General features: G+C 36.6%; 1 protein-coding gene and 1 long non-coding RNA gene across 11 annotated transcripts; both read right to left on the bottom strand.

Moving 5' to 3' along the window:
- Positions 1–443: 443 nt before the first annotated feature.
- LOC145116597 (uncharacterized) lies at positions 444–2,953 on the bottom strand. 10 transcript variants are annotated; one of them, XR_013712208.1, is made up of 8 exons: positions 2,649–2,953; positions 2,284–2,544; positions 1,946–2,154; positions 1,832–1,875; positions 1,659–1,740; positions 1,437–1,549; positions 801–1,339; positions 444–685 (listed from the first exon to the last, which is right to left on the bottom strand). It is a non-coding gene; the product is annotated as an uncharacterized LOC145116597 (long non-coding RNA). The 10 variants fall into 10 exon arrangements; XR_013712202.1 differs by having other exon boundaries at positions 801–1,549; positions 2,284–2,368; positions 2,442–2,544; XR_013712203.1 differs by having other exon boundaries at positions 801–1,549; positions 1,946–2,148; positions 2,284–2,368; positions 2,442–2,544.
- Positions 2,954–5,935: 2,982 nt separating this feature from the next.
- LOC145117303 (MLP-like protein 423) lies at positions 5,936–6,892 on the bottom strand. The gene is made up of 2 exons (XM_079053607.1): positions 6,626–6,892; positions 5,936–6,540 (listed from the first exon to the last, which is right to left on the bottom strand). The coding sequence occupies exons 1-2, from the start codon at positions 6,810–6,812 to the stop codon at positions 6,269–6,271; spliced, it is 459 nt and encodes a 152-aa protein (XP_078909733.1). The 5' UTR covers positions 6,813–6,892; the 3' UTR covers positions 5,936–6,268.
- Between the last annotated feature and the right edge of the window lie 5,865 nt (positions 6,893–12,757).

The following is a 12,757-nucleotide window of genomic DNA, read 5'->3' as shown; positions in this document are numbered from 1 at the left end:
ACCAACCACGACCTACTAATACGAGATTGAACCCGTGCAATGCAATTAAACTCTATTTGACACTTTGACACTACCTAGTTTCCATATTACTATAATAGAATATTATGTTATGTTTTTATATGACTTTTTTGGTTTGATGATATTAATTCTATATAGACTTACAGTATTGATACTCAAATATATAAATTCTTTATAAAAATGATATAAAACAGAGAAGGTCCCCCGCGTTCCGGGGGTTGAAAGCCTTCAATATTTATGAAATGTTATCTATCCCTTTTTTAGGTATAGTGAAATGGTGTTATGGAGTAAAATAATATAAATAAACAATAACTAAAATAAAAATTGAATCCTGGATATTTGTAGTCAGATAAAGTATATAACAGACGAAACTAATACAAAGGATAAAATTTTCAAATTTATCAACTCAACTTCATATAGTTTGGTTTCTATCATATTTTGTCCAAAGCCGAAACCTTTTTCAGTTTCAACTTTAGACTAAACACAGTAAAAATCATAAAGCACAGGGACCAATTAACTCTAAATACAAACATACAAAACATAATTAACAACCAGCTAAGAAGATGGTAGATTAATTGTCGAGAAATTGGTGTTCAATTGAAAAAAATGAAAGAATTTTACGTCCTTCAAAGATAGATTGAAAAAAAGAGGGCGTTCCATGGACCACCTGTGTCAAGCAGGGTTTTTATGACGTCAGCGTTTTCATGTTTAGCAGCGAGCATCAGAAAGAAAATAGACAAATTAAAGATTGAATTTTTGAAAAAAAATACAAAGAATTTTACCTCTTTCGGGATAGATTAGAAGGAGAGAGGGCGTTCCTGGAGCACCTGCGGCAAGATTTAAAACATTGATTCATAGTTAGCAATCAAAATTAACGGAAATCAACATAAATGAATTGCTGGTAGGAAAATAATTATAAACCAAAAACAATACTAAATCAAAAGTTCAATACAAACAATACTAAAAGCTTCAGAGTTGAGATGACAACGTCCATATTCAACTCAATTTCCTTCACGGATTAAGACTGACTGTACAGTTGCACATAACATTTAAAGAAAATATGTCCTATGGATTGCCAAGCCAAGATATTATGATTTTGTTTATATTGGAACGACTCTTTAAATTCGAATAATTAAACTTACTCTTAATACCTTTTGTTTTTCTGTGGTTCAGGTCAGGAAAGAAGATCTTTACAACACAAAGCATTGTCTATTTGTCAGCAGACATAAATGTGTCTGATAACCGGAAAAGGATGGCATTTGCAAATAGCTCATGTTGAATTCAGCCATTGACAGGTCGTGTATGGCTCCCACGCCTTTGCCTGAAAACACATGTCTCAAAACGTTGGTTTTTTGTCGTTATTTTTTTCTGGTGGCTTATTATTCTGTTGCATTTCAAGGGTATTTTAGACATTTCACCAACAATCAACAAATCTTTGTGCATTCCTCTTCCATCTGGCCAAAATTTCTCTCAAAAACAGGTGCTGAAAAAGTAATATAGCTTGTGATTCCTCGATAAAGTCGTGACAAACCTGAAAATAAGATTTAAATTAGTTATAACTTATAATGTAATTCCTTGAATAAGAAACCTCTGACTTTATTTGATTTATTAAATTTGTGAAAGGAGAATCGATTACTTACCAGTTCAGTGAGATTGATAAAGATGTTATCCCACTAATTAAGGGTTGTCTAGCTTCAGCTAGAGCACTTAAGGAAAACCTGTCTGATTATTAAAAATAATAATTTTTTTTTGGATTTTGGTAATATAAATTTTGAGGAAAAAAAAATAGCCGACTCATAGAGGAAGTACTTACATATCATTGCCACATAATGGACCCTTGTTAACTCCAACAATCACCTGATGATCATACCAACATGAGTCAAAATTTAAGATAAAAATGATGATTGATACACCTACAAAAAAGTACCAGTTGTGGTTTTGGCCATGCAAACAATGCCCCTGATAAGGCTAAAGAAACATACTCCATAGGGGTACAGGGTACCAGAAACCTCGTAAGCAGTGGCACCTTTCATCCTTACTCTTCCTTGAAGGCCCAATTCCCAAGCAAAAAAACATACCAATTTTGTTGATTTCTTCATGTAACATATCCAACTCTAATCAATGTTTTTTCTGTTCCTAATATGATACATGGAAACCATTTACAGAAATACTTAGAGCCTGCGTCATAACAGGATTGAATGCAGTCAAAAGGCAGAAAATTAAGCAAATTGATTTGCAGCAGAAAGGAGTTTGAAGAAAGAGTACCTTAAATCAAAACTTACTGCAGGAAATTAGGGCATGGTTGTTTGTGTTCGTGTTTTTTCCGATTTCCAAATTCCCCACACAAATCCTAGAAAACAACATAACAATAACAACTAAAACAGAAGAAATCAAAAGAGGGAAATTGTAGAAAAGAAGAATACGGTGGTGATTGGCGATGTGTTGTGACGGACCGACCATGGAGAAGACGATTCCTCCAACTGAGACAGATGACGGCGATGGGTAGGGCACGAAACAGAGACGAATCTATGAGGCAGTGGTCGATTGATAAACAAATGAGAATTTTGGAGGATTAAGAGCCGGTGTAAGGAAAAGGATCCGGGACTGCTGAAGCAGCCCCGTCTATTTACCTGCAATCGCCGGAGGAGGCAGTCCGTCTCCATCCCACAGACCGAGACCCACCCCGTCGCACCACTCTTTCCCCCTTCTAGCTCCACAACAGCCACCGAGCACCTGTTCACCGCCATTTGCTACTGTCGTGATTGCAGCTTTCGTCCTCTGCTACTACCGTCGGTGGTGCGCTTCGCCGGCTTCGTTTCCCCTTCATTCGTCTAGTTCGACCTCGAAGTTGGAGACCATCTCGGCTTTGCAAATCGAACGATGCGCCTTCACTTTTCCCTCTCTTTCGTTCGTCTGCTTGCAGGCATTCTTCCGACTAAACGTAAATTGTGGATAGTAATTGAGAGTTCTGGAAGGACTGAAGATATTTCAAAGAGGCCACCCAAAATATGCGTATTGACACAAAATACCATATAATAATAACAATAATACAGGGACCATTCTTGCCAAAAATCCTACAGTTTACTATTAAAACTTTTTACAATCTTAATATATATATATATATATATATATATATATATATATATATATATAATTATAAATTATATGTAATATTAAAAAACCGCTATATCACCGCTATACCACCGCGATAACCGCGATTTCAAATAGCGGCATGTGACCGCTATTGAAATTTTGACAGCGATAACTGCATAGTCAAGGCGTGACTTGGACTTCTCGATAAAAGCTTTGAGTCCTGCTTGGAACCCGGGATGGTTTCGATATGGATTAGTAGTCCAGCTTTTATCAATAGACATGATGTTGCTGAAACATAATTTTGGGTTTAGAGTTTAGTATATAGAATTAGCATTGTTTTTTTTCGAATCCACATTTTTTTTACAATTAAAAGAATAAAAAAATTAAAAATTAAAAAATTAAAAAAATTAAATTAAAAAATTTAGCAATTAGTATATCCATAAAAAAACATTTTTTACTATTGTATCTTTTTATATTTTTTTATTTATAACATTTTTTTCAATTATAGCATTGTACTTTAAACAATTATATTATGTTGTTGTGTTGTTCATTTTTACCGTCAAGATTAAAAAATATATTTTTTTTATTTACAACATTGTATAAATATGTTGCAAGATTATAAGTTAAGTTGAAGATTATAAATTAAGTATAGAACTTATTGGTTAACTTGGGGTTAGTTTGGGAACAAACTAAAAACTTTCTAGTATTCATATATAAGGTTTTAAACAATTTTATAACATTTTTTGTGTTTTTTTCAAACTATAACAATGATTTATTTTTATATGTTTAGCAATTAGTTTTTAATGAATAAAATATTAAATAAATAAAAATTAATAATTTGGTATATCCATAAAAAAAACATTTCTTACTATTGTATCTTTGTATATTTTTTTTATTTATAACATTTTTTTTCAATTATAGCATTGTATTTTAAACAATTATATTATGTTGTTGTGTTGTTCATTTTTACCGTCGATATTAAAAAATATTTTTTTTTATTTATAACATTGTATAAATATGTTGCAAGATTATAAGTTAAGTTGAAGATTATTAGTTAACTATAGAACTTATTGGTTAACTTGGGGTTAGTTTGGGAACAAACTAAAAACTTTCCAGTATTCGTATATACGTTTTCAAACAATTTTATAACATTTTTTTTGTGTTTTTTTTTCCAATTATAACAATAATTTATTTTTATTTTTATTTCAATTATAGCATCCTACTTATACCAAAACCACATACTTTTTCACATAATACACAAGAGCATAAAAATTCACATACTTTCACATACATATACCACAGATACATCAAATACAAATACATTCACATACACACAAAATAACATCCTACTTAAACCAAATACACATACTTTCACATATATAGATAATAACATCTTATTTATACCAAATACAAAAATTTCACAATCATATACCACATTTACAACAAACATACATACATTCACATACACACAATAACATCCTACTTATAACAAATACATATAATTTCACATATATATATAGATAATAACATCATATATACTTCTACCAAATACTCATATACCACATATACATTAAACACACATACATTGGCATATATACACCAAATTCACATATATTCATACAAATACCAAATATACAATCTAATTTTCACATATGGCAATTTTCACATAATTTTCACATACAAATAACAAATTCATAAAAAAATGAAATAATAGAACCTGTAGTGGCGGAAATCAACGGATATGTAGCCGGAAAAATTGGTCTTCACCCGAAAATACCCTCACCGGTAAACCCAAAGACAACACCACCAAAAACACTGAAATTGAACAATTTATTGCAATTTAATCATCAAATTCAGCTCTTAATAATCACCAAATGTCCCTAAAGGCTAAACTACTAGTGGAAGCAATACAACAATCAAATTCATTTTTTTTTCTAATCCAAAGACAACATCACCAAAAACAAGAAATTGAACAATTTATTGCCATTTAATCATCAAATGCACCTACAAATCGAAATTAACACACAAATTAAAAAGGAAACAACAAAATCAACTATTATTTCTTCAAGAAATGAGGCTAGAATCGGTCCCAAAAGCCCTAACCACCCCTTGATCCTTAATCTCACACAATGTGGGGAGCTATGTAGTTGGAACAACCTAATTGAAGACAAACTCGGGATGTAGCTGAAAGAGCGACTGGGAAGAAATGAAGACAAACAGAAAACAGAATGGAGAAATGAAGAAACTGCGTGCGTTTTTTTTTAATCTGCGAGAGCCTTTAGCGGCGACAATCAGAGCTTTACCGGCGACAATGGTCAATAGCGGCGACAATCTGGATGGAAGGGTACCGCGTCATTTTTCAGCTAACTATTAACGGCGACATTTTTATCTTTTAGCGGCGACACATATGTCACCGGTATTAGGTTAGTGCGGATAAGGGTACCCCAACCGTTGGATTGGATATTTGATCGAACGGCTTAGATGTAACGGAGGGGGAAAACGCGGATTCGGGTGATAACCCTTTAGCGGCGACACTATTACCGGCGACGTATACTTTTAGCGGCGACTCTAGCATTTGTCGCCGCTAAAAGTACACGTCGTCGGTAATAGTGTCGCCGCTAAAGGGTGATATTCTTGTAGTGACAGGAAATGGGTCGATAGTTACCTATGGAATATCGACAACCTCTAGAAAATAAGAATTTTATTACAATATTTGTTAAATTTCGTCCCTATTCAGTGGGTATTTTCTGATTGATTTCCAGTGAGTTCACATTCTGCCACTAAATTATTATTTTTTTATTTTTACAAGTCTGTCGTATTTTCTGACGGAAATTTATAGAAACTAAGAGGCTTCTTCTCTAGTAGTGTTTTAAGCTCCCTTATTAAAAAATCTTGGCTCTCTCATGGCTAAACTATATAAGTTGTGTGCAATTTGTTATGATCATTTCATGTAGTTATTGGGTTTTTCACAATGACGTGGGCAAAAGCTAAAGAAGAAAATGTTACATGCTTGATTGTTAACAATGGGGAGGTAGCTCAAAGTTGCATAATGAAGGGCCATTCTCTTGCTGTCTTGGAGTAGATCAACTTACGTAAACGCAAATGTTATTGTAAGTATTTTATTATCGCAAGCACATGTTGATCAAAGACATGCATGTTATGCGTTAAGAAGATAAGCATCAACCGCCTGCAAATTCTTGGCAACAAGGTCTCCAACCATGCTAGGATGTGGAACCTCATCACTCGCTTTCTCATACTCATAACAACATTTCACAAGGCTTCCTTCTCCCTCAGGAATCACCTCAATAATAGCCTTGAAAGTCTTGTAGAATTGCATCACGTCTCCATCCATCACACTGTATACCACTTTCATATTTGGTTCATCAACTTCTTCTATCTTCTCTTTCATTGGTTTCTTAATTGGCGACCCTATATATTTTGTAGTAATTAAACATGTTACATATGAACACCAAGAAGGGTTAGGGAATTTACTCCTGAATTATATTGTTCATACCTTCAGCAAAGTGAATCACACGGACAGTTCCCACGCTCTGTCCATCGCCTTCAAGAACTTCAACGTTTTTGTAGAGACCAGAGCAAACTTTAGGAAAGATGGTCGCAGAGTTCATAATGCTATTCCAGAACTTATCTGCGGTAGATTGCACCTTCACTTCAACATCAAGCTTCCCTATGGTTGCCATAGCAGAATAAGATATCAGTTTTGTCAGAGTCAAAGTTAAAGGTCAGATGTCAAACAAGATTTGAGGTTGAAATAGGAAGATTAGTGAGAAGTTCATTGAAGGTATGCAAAATACCCATATTTTGGCTTGGTTATATAGTGCGATAATGGGGTTAAAATGTTAAATGCAAGGTATAAAGTTGGATAAAGGGTAGCTGTTAAATTGCATCAAGTATGGCGGCAATTTATGGGATAAAGTACCCATATTCTTGTTTTTTGCTTCATAGTATCATAGTTAACAAGTAGAGACAACAATTCCTTAAAGACCGCCATCACACGACCACAGTTATCTTTATCTTTTGAGAAATTAAATATTCTTTCATTTTTTTTTTCTTAATTTTATCGAATTTTGTATATATATTTATTAAACGTCTAAATATTGTATTTGTTCGGCCTAAATTCAAAATATCATGTACTTTTTAATTTATTTTTTTAATAGTTTTTAGTATTTAATAATCATTTTCTATATATTAAAATCGTTAAAATTGAAAGAAAACAAAATAGACCTTTTGCCCTTTCTTCTAAAATAAATGCAGGAAACCCTTTCTATATATTAAAATCTTCTTTGTAGGTTTCTTTCTTCCTATTCTGGAAGGATTATATGAAGAATTAATTGAAGAATGTGCCTAGAAACAAGACTTACTTTCGTTTGTAATTAGGAGATGGGCTAAAGCTATAAACACACTACCATCTTTCGATTTTAATGATTTTAAAATACAACAAAAAAGATACTAAAACTATTAAAAAATATATTTAGACAAATACGATATTTTAAATAAGAAAAAAGACAAATATGATATTTATAATTTAGATTGGACAAATAAGATATTTAGACTTTTAATAAGAGCATTTCCGAAATTCTTCTTTATTAAAATATGATAATTGTGATTATTTCATATGGATAGAAAAATAAATAGAAAGAAAATATAGAAAAATATTTAATTTCTCTTAGTTTTATATATTTGTAATTTTATTTTTATAAAGTTCAATCGATATTTTTTTTAAACGGAAAATCTAACATACTCTTAAACTACTCCTTAAATCCACCTATGTTCAGAACAGAACTTAAACCCTCAACCTCAAGAGAGGAAGACAACACCGGATACCGCTGAACTAGAAGTTTTTTGGTTAATAGTCCTACTTCATAGGGCGTGTTTGCAATCTAGTGTTTGGAAGTTTTTATCACTCCAAGCACAAGTTGGAAAAAAAGTTTTGTTCAACAATAGGAGCTTCTAGCTTATAGCTAAAACATTCTAAATCCAAAATCTACATAAAGTAGGTTTAGGGGGTGCTTGGGATAGCTTCTTTGAAATGATAAGAGTTTTTAACTTATTAGTTTATTTGTAACACCCGATGGTTCTAAGGTAATATTTATTTAATTGTCTAAATGAGTTAAGTTGTATTGGGCTTAGTGGATTGGGCCTTTTATGTGTGGGCTTAGTCGAGGCCGTACGTTGGGCGTAAGCCTGGTGTACGTGGGGCGTAGATGGATCATATGGAACGTTGAGGCATGCACGTACGCGTTGCGTACAAGGTGGTACGCGCAGCGTACGTGATCAGACTCAAAACCCTAATTTTAAGGGTTCAAGTCGTATATAATATCATTAAGTCCCAAGTGTTAGCCTCCTTATCAGCCTCTATTGTCCAGAAACCTTAATATCGAACCCTATAGCATCTTGGTGTGTTCTTGACCTTGTGGAGTGTATTTTTGGTAGTTTGGTGCCTAGGAAGGAAAAAGAAGAAGTTGGTGAAGAAGAGTTGTTGGAGATTGAGCTTGAAGATTCGGGTTATCATCATCTTTTGGCACTCATTAGGGGTATAAAGCTCAGAACTTGTTATGTTATAGCTTAGATCTCCCTTGTTTAATTTTTTGGGACCCTTTTGGTCCCATAGATGAGATCTTGTGGATTATTCTCATTTTTGAAGCTTAAAGTTTCTACTCTTGGTGTTCTTTTGGTCCTAGAGTCATAAAGTTGCCATCTTTGAAGCTTAGAACCATCCATGCATGACTTTGAGTTCATTTTATGGAAGTATAGTGTTGTATTTCGGGTTTGGGTTTATTTGGGGCATGCAAAGCCACCAAGTTAATGACTTTATGGTTTAAGATGTTGCATATGAGTCAGATCTGTGATTGGGACCCTTAGACTTAAGTAATTAAGAGCTTAATGGAGAAATGGCTTAATGGGTGAGTACGTTGGGTGTAAAAGCTCCTACGCGCAACGTACGAGCCATGCAGCATGTACGCTTAGCGTATTGTTGAGTATGCCCCGCGTACTCAGTGATTGGGCGTTACATCTTTTGGGATTCGGTTGGGCTACATCTTTGGACATTGCTCTTTTTGGGCCTTAATAGGCCATCTGAAATCGAGCCTTTGGACTAAGGAAGTTTATTGGGCCTAGGGGTAAGGCCAATATTTTGGGTTTGGGGCTAATTTGGAAAATTGGGCCATAAATGGGCCTTTGAGGAGAAAGTGGTTTTGGGCCTTGGTCATGGATCATATTAGGTCAGGGGTAAAATGGTCATTTTCCCCTAAGAACGGATTATTGAATATAGAATGGAACCCAAGTGTTAATTGGGTGTTATTGTGTACTGTTAGCTCGAGGAGTCGTCAGGGCATCAGCTAGGGATTTATTTCAGTGAGACTCAGCATTCGAGGTGAGTTTCCTTATTGGATTTAGAGGGTCTAAGGCACCAAATCCGACCCTTGATTGGTTATGTTGATATACTTGTTGTTTGTGTGATACTTGTATGTGCTTGTATATGTATTTTTATTGGGCGGGGCCTGTTATACGAGTATGGGTGGGGCTCATATCTCATTAAGCAGGGGCCATTTTACGAGTGTAGGTGGGGCCCATATCTCATTGGGCCGGGCCCGTTATGCGAGTGTGGGCGGGTCCCATATATCATTGGGCGGGGCCTGTTATATGATATGTATGGTATGCGGTATCTTGGGGAACTCACTAAGCTTTGTGCTTACGGTTTTAGTTTATGTATCAGGTACTTCCGATTCTAAGGGGACGAGTTCGGGTTGAGTGCATCGCACACACCATATGGATTCTATTTATGGGACATACTCTGATTTTTATGATGTTGACATACTTATTTTATTGAGTTGTATGAACAATGTTTTGGAATACTGTTTTTACTTCAATAAAAAATGAAATTTTTGGGTCATGTTTTAAGGATGTTTCAAGTTGGTATCAAAACCTTGGTTTGAGGGATTCAGACACACTCACGGGTGAGGATTTGGTAAGAGTTTTCAAAAAGAAAAAACATAATAAATTCTTAGAAAGAATTTTCTAAAATATGGAAAGGTGTGGTTCATGCAATCAGTCGAGCTCAAGCAAGTTATCCCAAAATGCCCATACATGTTTTATGATATCCTTTGAATTGTGAATCTATGGATCGCATGCTAGATTAAGTCTAAGGATCTAGGAGAGATGCCTTTGTATTCTTGTTGTATGAGCTTGTAGACTTGCATGCTAGTACTGATCAGTCAGTAATAGGATGGCATGATTAGTTTATGCTTGGTTCTGATTACTTGATGCTTGAATGCTGCTTGCTTTGTGCTTTTAGGAGTTCTAACTAGCTTCAGCTAACTAGTTAGCGAATATGATAAGCTACATATGGGAGCTAGATAATTTTAGAATGTTAGGTTTTAACCCTATTACGAAGCTCTTGTTTGAGTCCAACCGTTGTAGTGTGAGACCTCTCATTCAAAGAATTATCTGGTTTTTGTAATATGTCATTGTATTCGTGAGCTAGTTAGAGGAAGTTAGCGGGAGTTCCTTCTGCAGTTGATGGTGGAGAGTGCTGTGGAGTTGACCTAGGAAAACCTAGGATGAGATCTAGTGTTGGGAGCCTTATCTATAAAGGAATTGTTGGATATAAAGCAACTTGGTTGAGTTAAGGCACTTCTTGAGTAAAGTACGGATAGATGTGGAAGGTAGTATGGGCCCGTACTACTGGAAGAAGAGGATTCGTACTCGATCTAAAGAGGACTGCGATGAACCCAGGGGGCTTATGGAGTTGTGATTGCCCGATGTGTATATTTTGATGCGTATTCTGATGGTTTATATGGTCTATTTTCAGTATGGTCGTATTGTGAGGGATACCAGTTGGCAGTTCCGGTGTTAGGGAGGGCTCGGGCTCAGTTTCTAGAGCCGGGCAGCTTGATGACTAGACGAGGGAGTTCATCTCGTCTAAGATTATGCGCAGTATCCTTGAGCAGACTCCTGTGATCTTTGGCACGGTCAAGGAGTGTATTCTGGAGATTCTTAATGAGCGGTTGAGTGCCTTTCGTGTTGAGATTGTGGCTTTGGTCGGGACACGTTCTCTGACTTTTAGGGAGTTTCGGGCATGTGGAGCACCAGATTATCACGGGGCGAGGGACCACATTGTGAGCAGCAGGTGGTTAGAAAATGTTGCTAACGCCTTTCGTACCAGCCGTTGTCCCAATGGGGACAAGATGAGACTAGCTTCCTGCCTTCTGAAATATAGGGCACGTGATTGGTGGGAGGAGGTATGGCGTGTTGTGGGTGATGACGTCGTTGATTTGATGACTTGGGGTGATTTCACGACCAGGTTCCGAGCTAAGTTTGCACCGGTGATTGAGGTGCAACAGTTGGCGCGAGAGTTCCAGGATCTCCACCAGACTACTGAGACGGTGGCTGAGATCACCGCTATGTTCAGGGAGAGGTCACTCATGGTTCCGCAGTATGTGGTGGATGAGGAGATAAAGAAAGCCCGGTACCATGAGATGCTAAGGAGTGACATTCGGTAGTTTGTTAGCTGATCCAGTTGCAAGACGTTAGAAGACATGACAGCGAGGGCTAGAGAGAGGGAGATTGATCTGGAGATGGAGAAGAAGAGGAAGCTCGATGAGGTTCAGGTATCAGTAGGTTCGGGCAAAAGGTCCAAGGTTGTGGATACGAGGGGGGAGGGCCAACAGGGCCGAGGCCGCTTCAGCAAGTGCGGCAGGTCGCACGAGGGGACGTGCAGGGTGGGTGGTTATGGTTGCTTCAAGTGCGGTCGGACTGTTCATATCGGTAGGGATTGTACTGCTACCACCACCATCACCTCAGTATCTAATCTGATTTTCTTTCAATGCAATTAGAGGGACCGCAAGAAGGCCCATTGTCCAAGTTTGGTTGATGCAGGGCCGGTGTCAGCACCTGCTCCTGCGACTTTTCGGATTTACTGACGGCCGCCAGGGCGTGACAGATACGCCTGCGGCGAAGAGAAGGGCTTTCCAGCTGATGACAGAGGAGGCGCGTGCAGCTCCCGATGTTGTGACGGGTATGTATCTTCTCCTTATCTCTTTCTTTATAGTGAATTGTTTGCTTATGTTTATGTGTTTTATTTTAGGATCGTTCCTTGTGAACGCTATCGTTCCTTTGGTATTATTTGATTTGGGGGCTACCCGATCGTTTTTATCTCTTGTGCTTAGCAAGAGATTTTCTGGAGCTCCGGGGGAGCTGGATTGTCCTCTAGATGTCGAGATTGCGGATGATAGGTATGTTCGGGTTGTGAGGGTTCTGTTGGGTTATGGTATACTACAACATCCTATGGTGCACATACAACCCTAAATACCTTGGATCTATGTTTTCACTAATTATACATGCAAATGGTTTCCAAGGTATTAATCTTACAACTAGCATGCATTTAACATAAAATTATAATATACTAGTTAGCATGACATACCTTTTGATGGAGCTTGAATTCTTGGTGTATTTGGCCTTAAAGAGCTTAGCCCCAATAGTGTGGAAGCCTCAAATGGAATCACAACACACCATGGACAAAGGATGAACTTGAGAGAGAATTCCATGCACACAAAAGACACCATGAACTCTAAAAAGATACAAGTGGCGATTTTGGGCAATGAAGTATCTATTTATATGTGGGATT

Source organism: Lactuca virosa, chromosome 5 (assembly GCF_052849685.1).
Source record: "Lactuca virosa cultivar CGN04683 chromosome 5, Lactuca_virosa_CGN04683_v6, whole genome shotgun sequence".
Lineage (NCBI taxonomy): Eukaryota > Viridiplantae > Streptophyta > Magnoliopsida > Asterales > Asteraceae > Lactuca > Lactuca virosa.
This window is presented reverse-complemented; position numbering and strand designations above follow the sequence as displayed.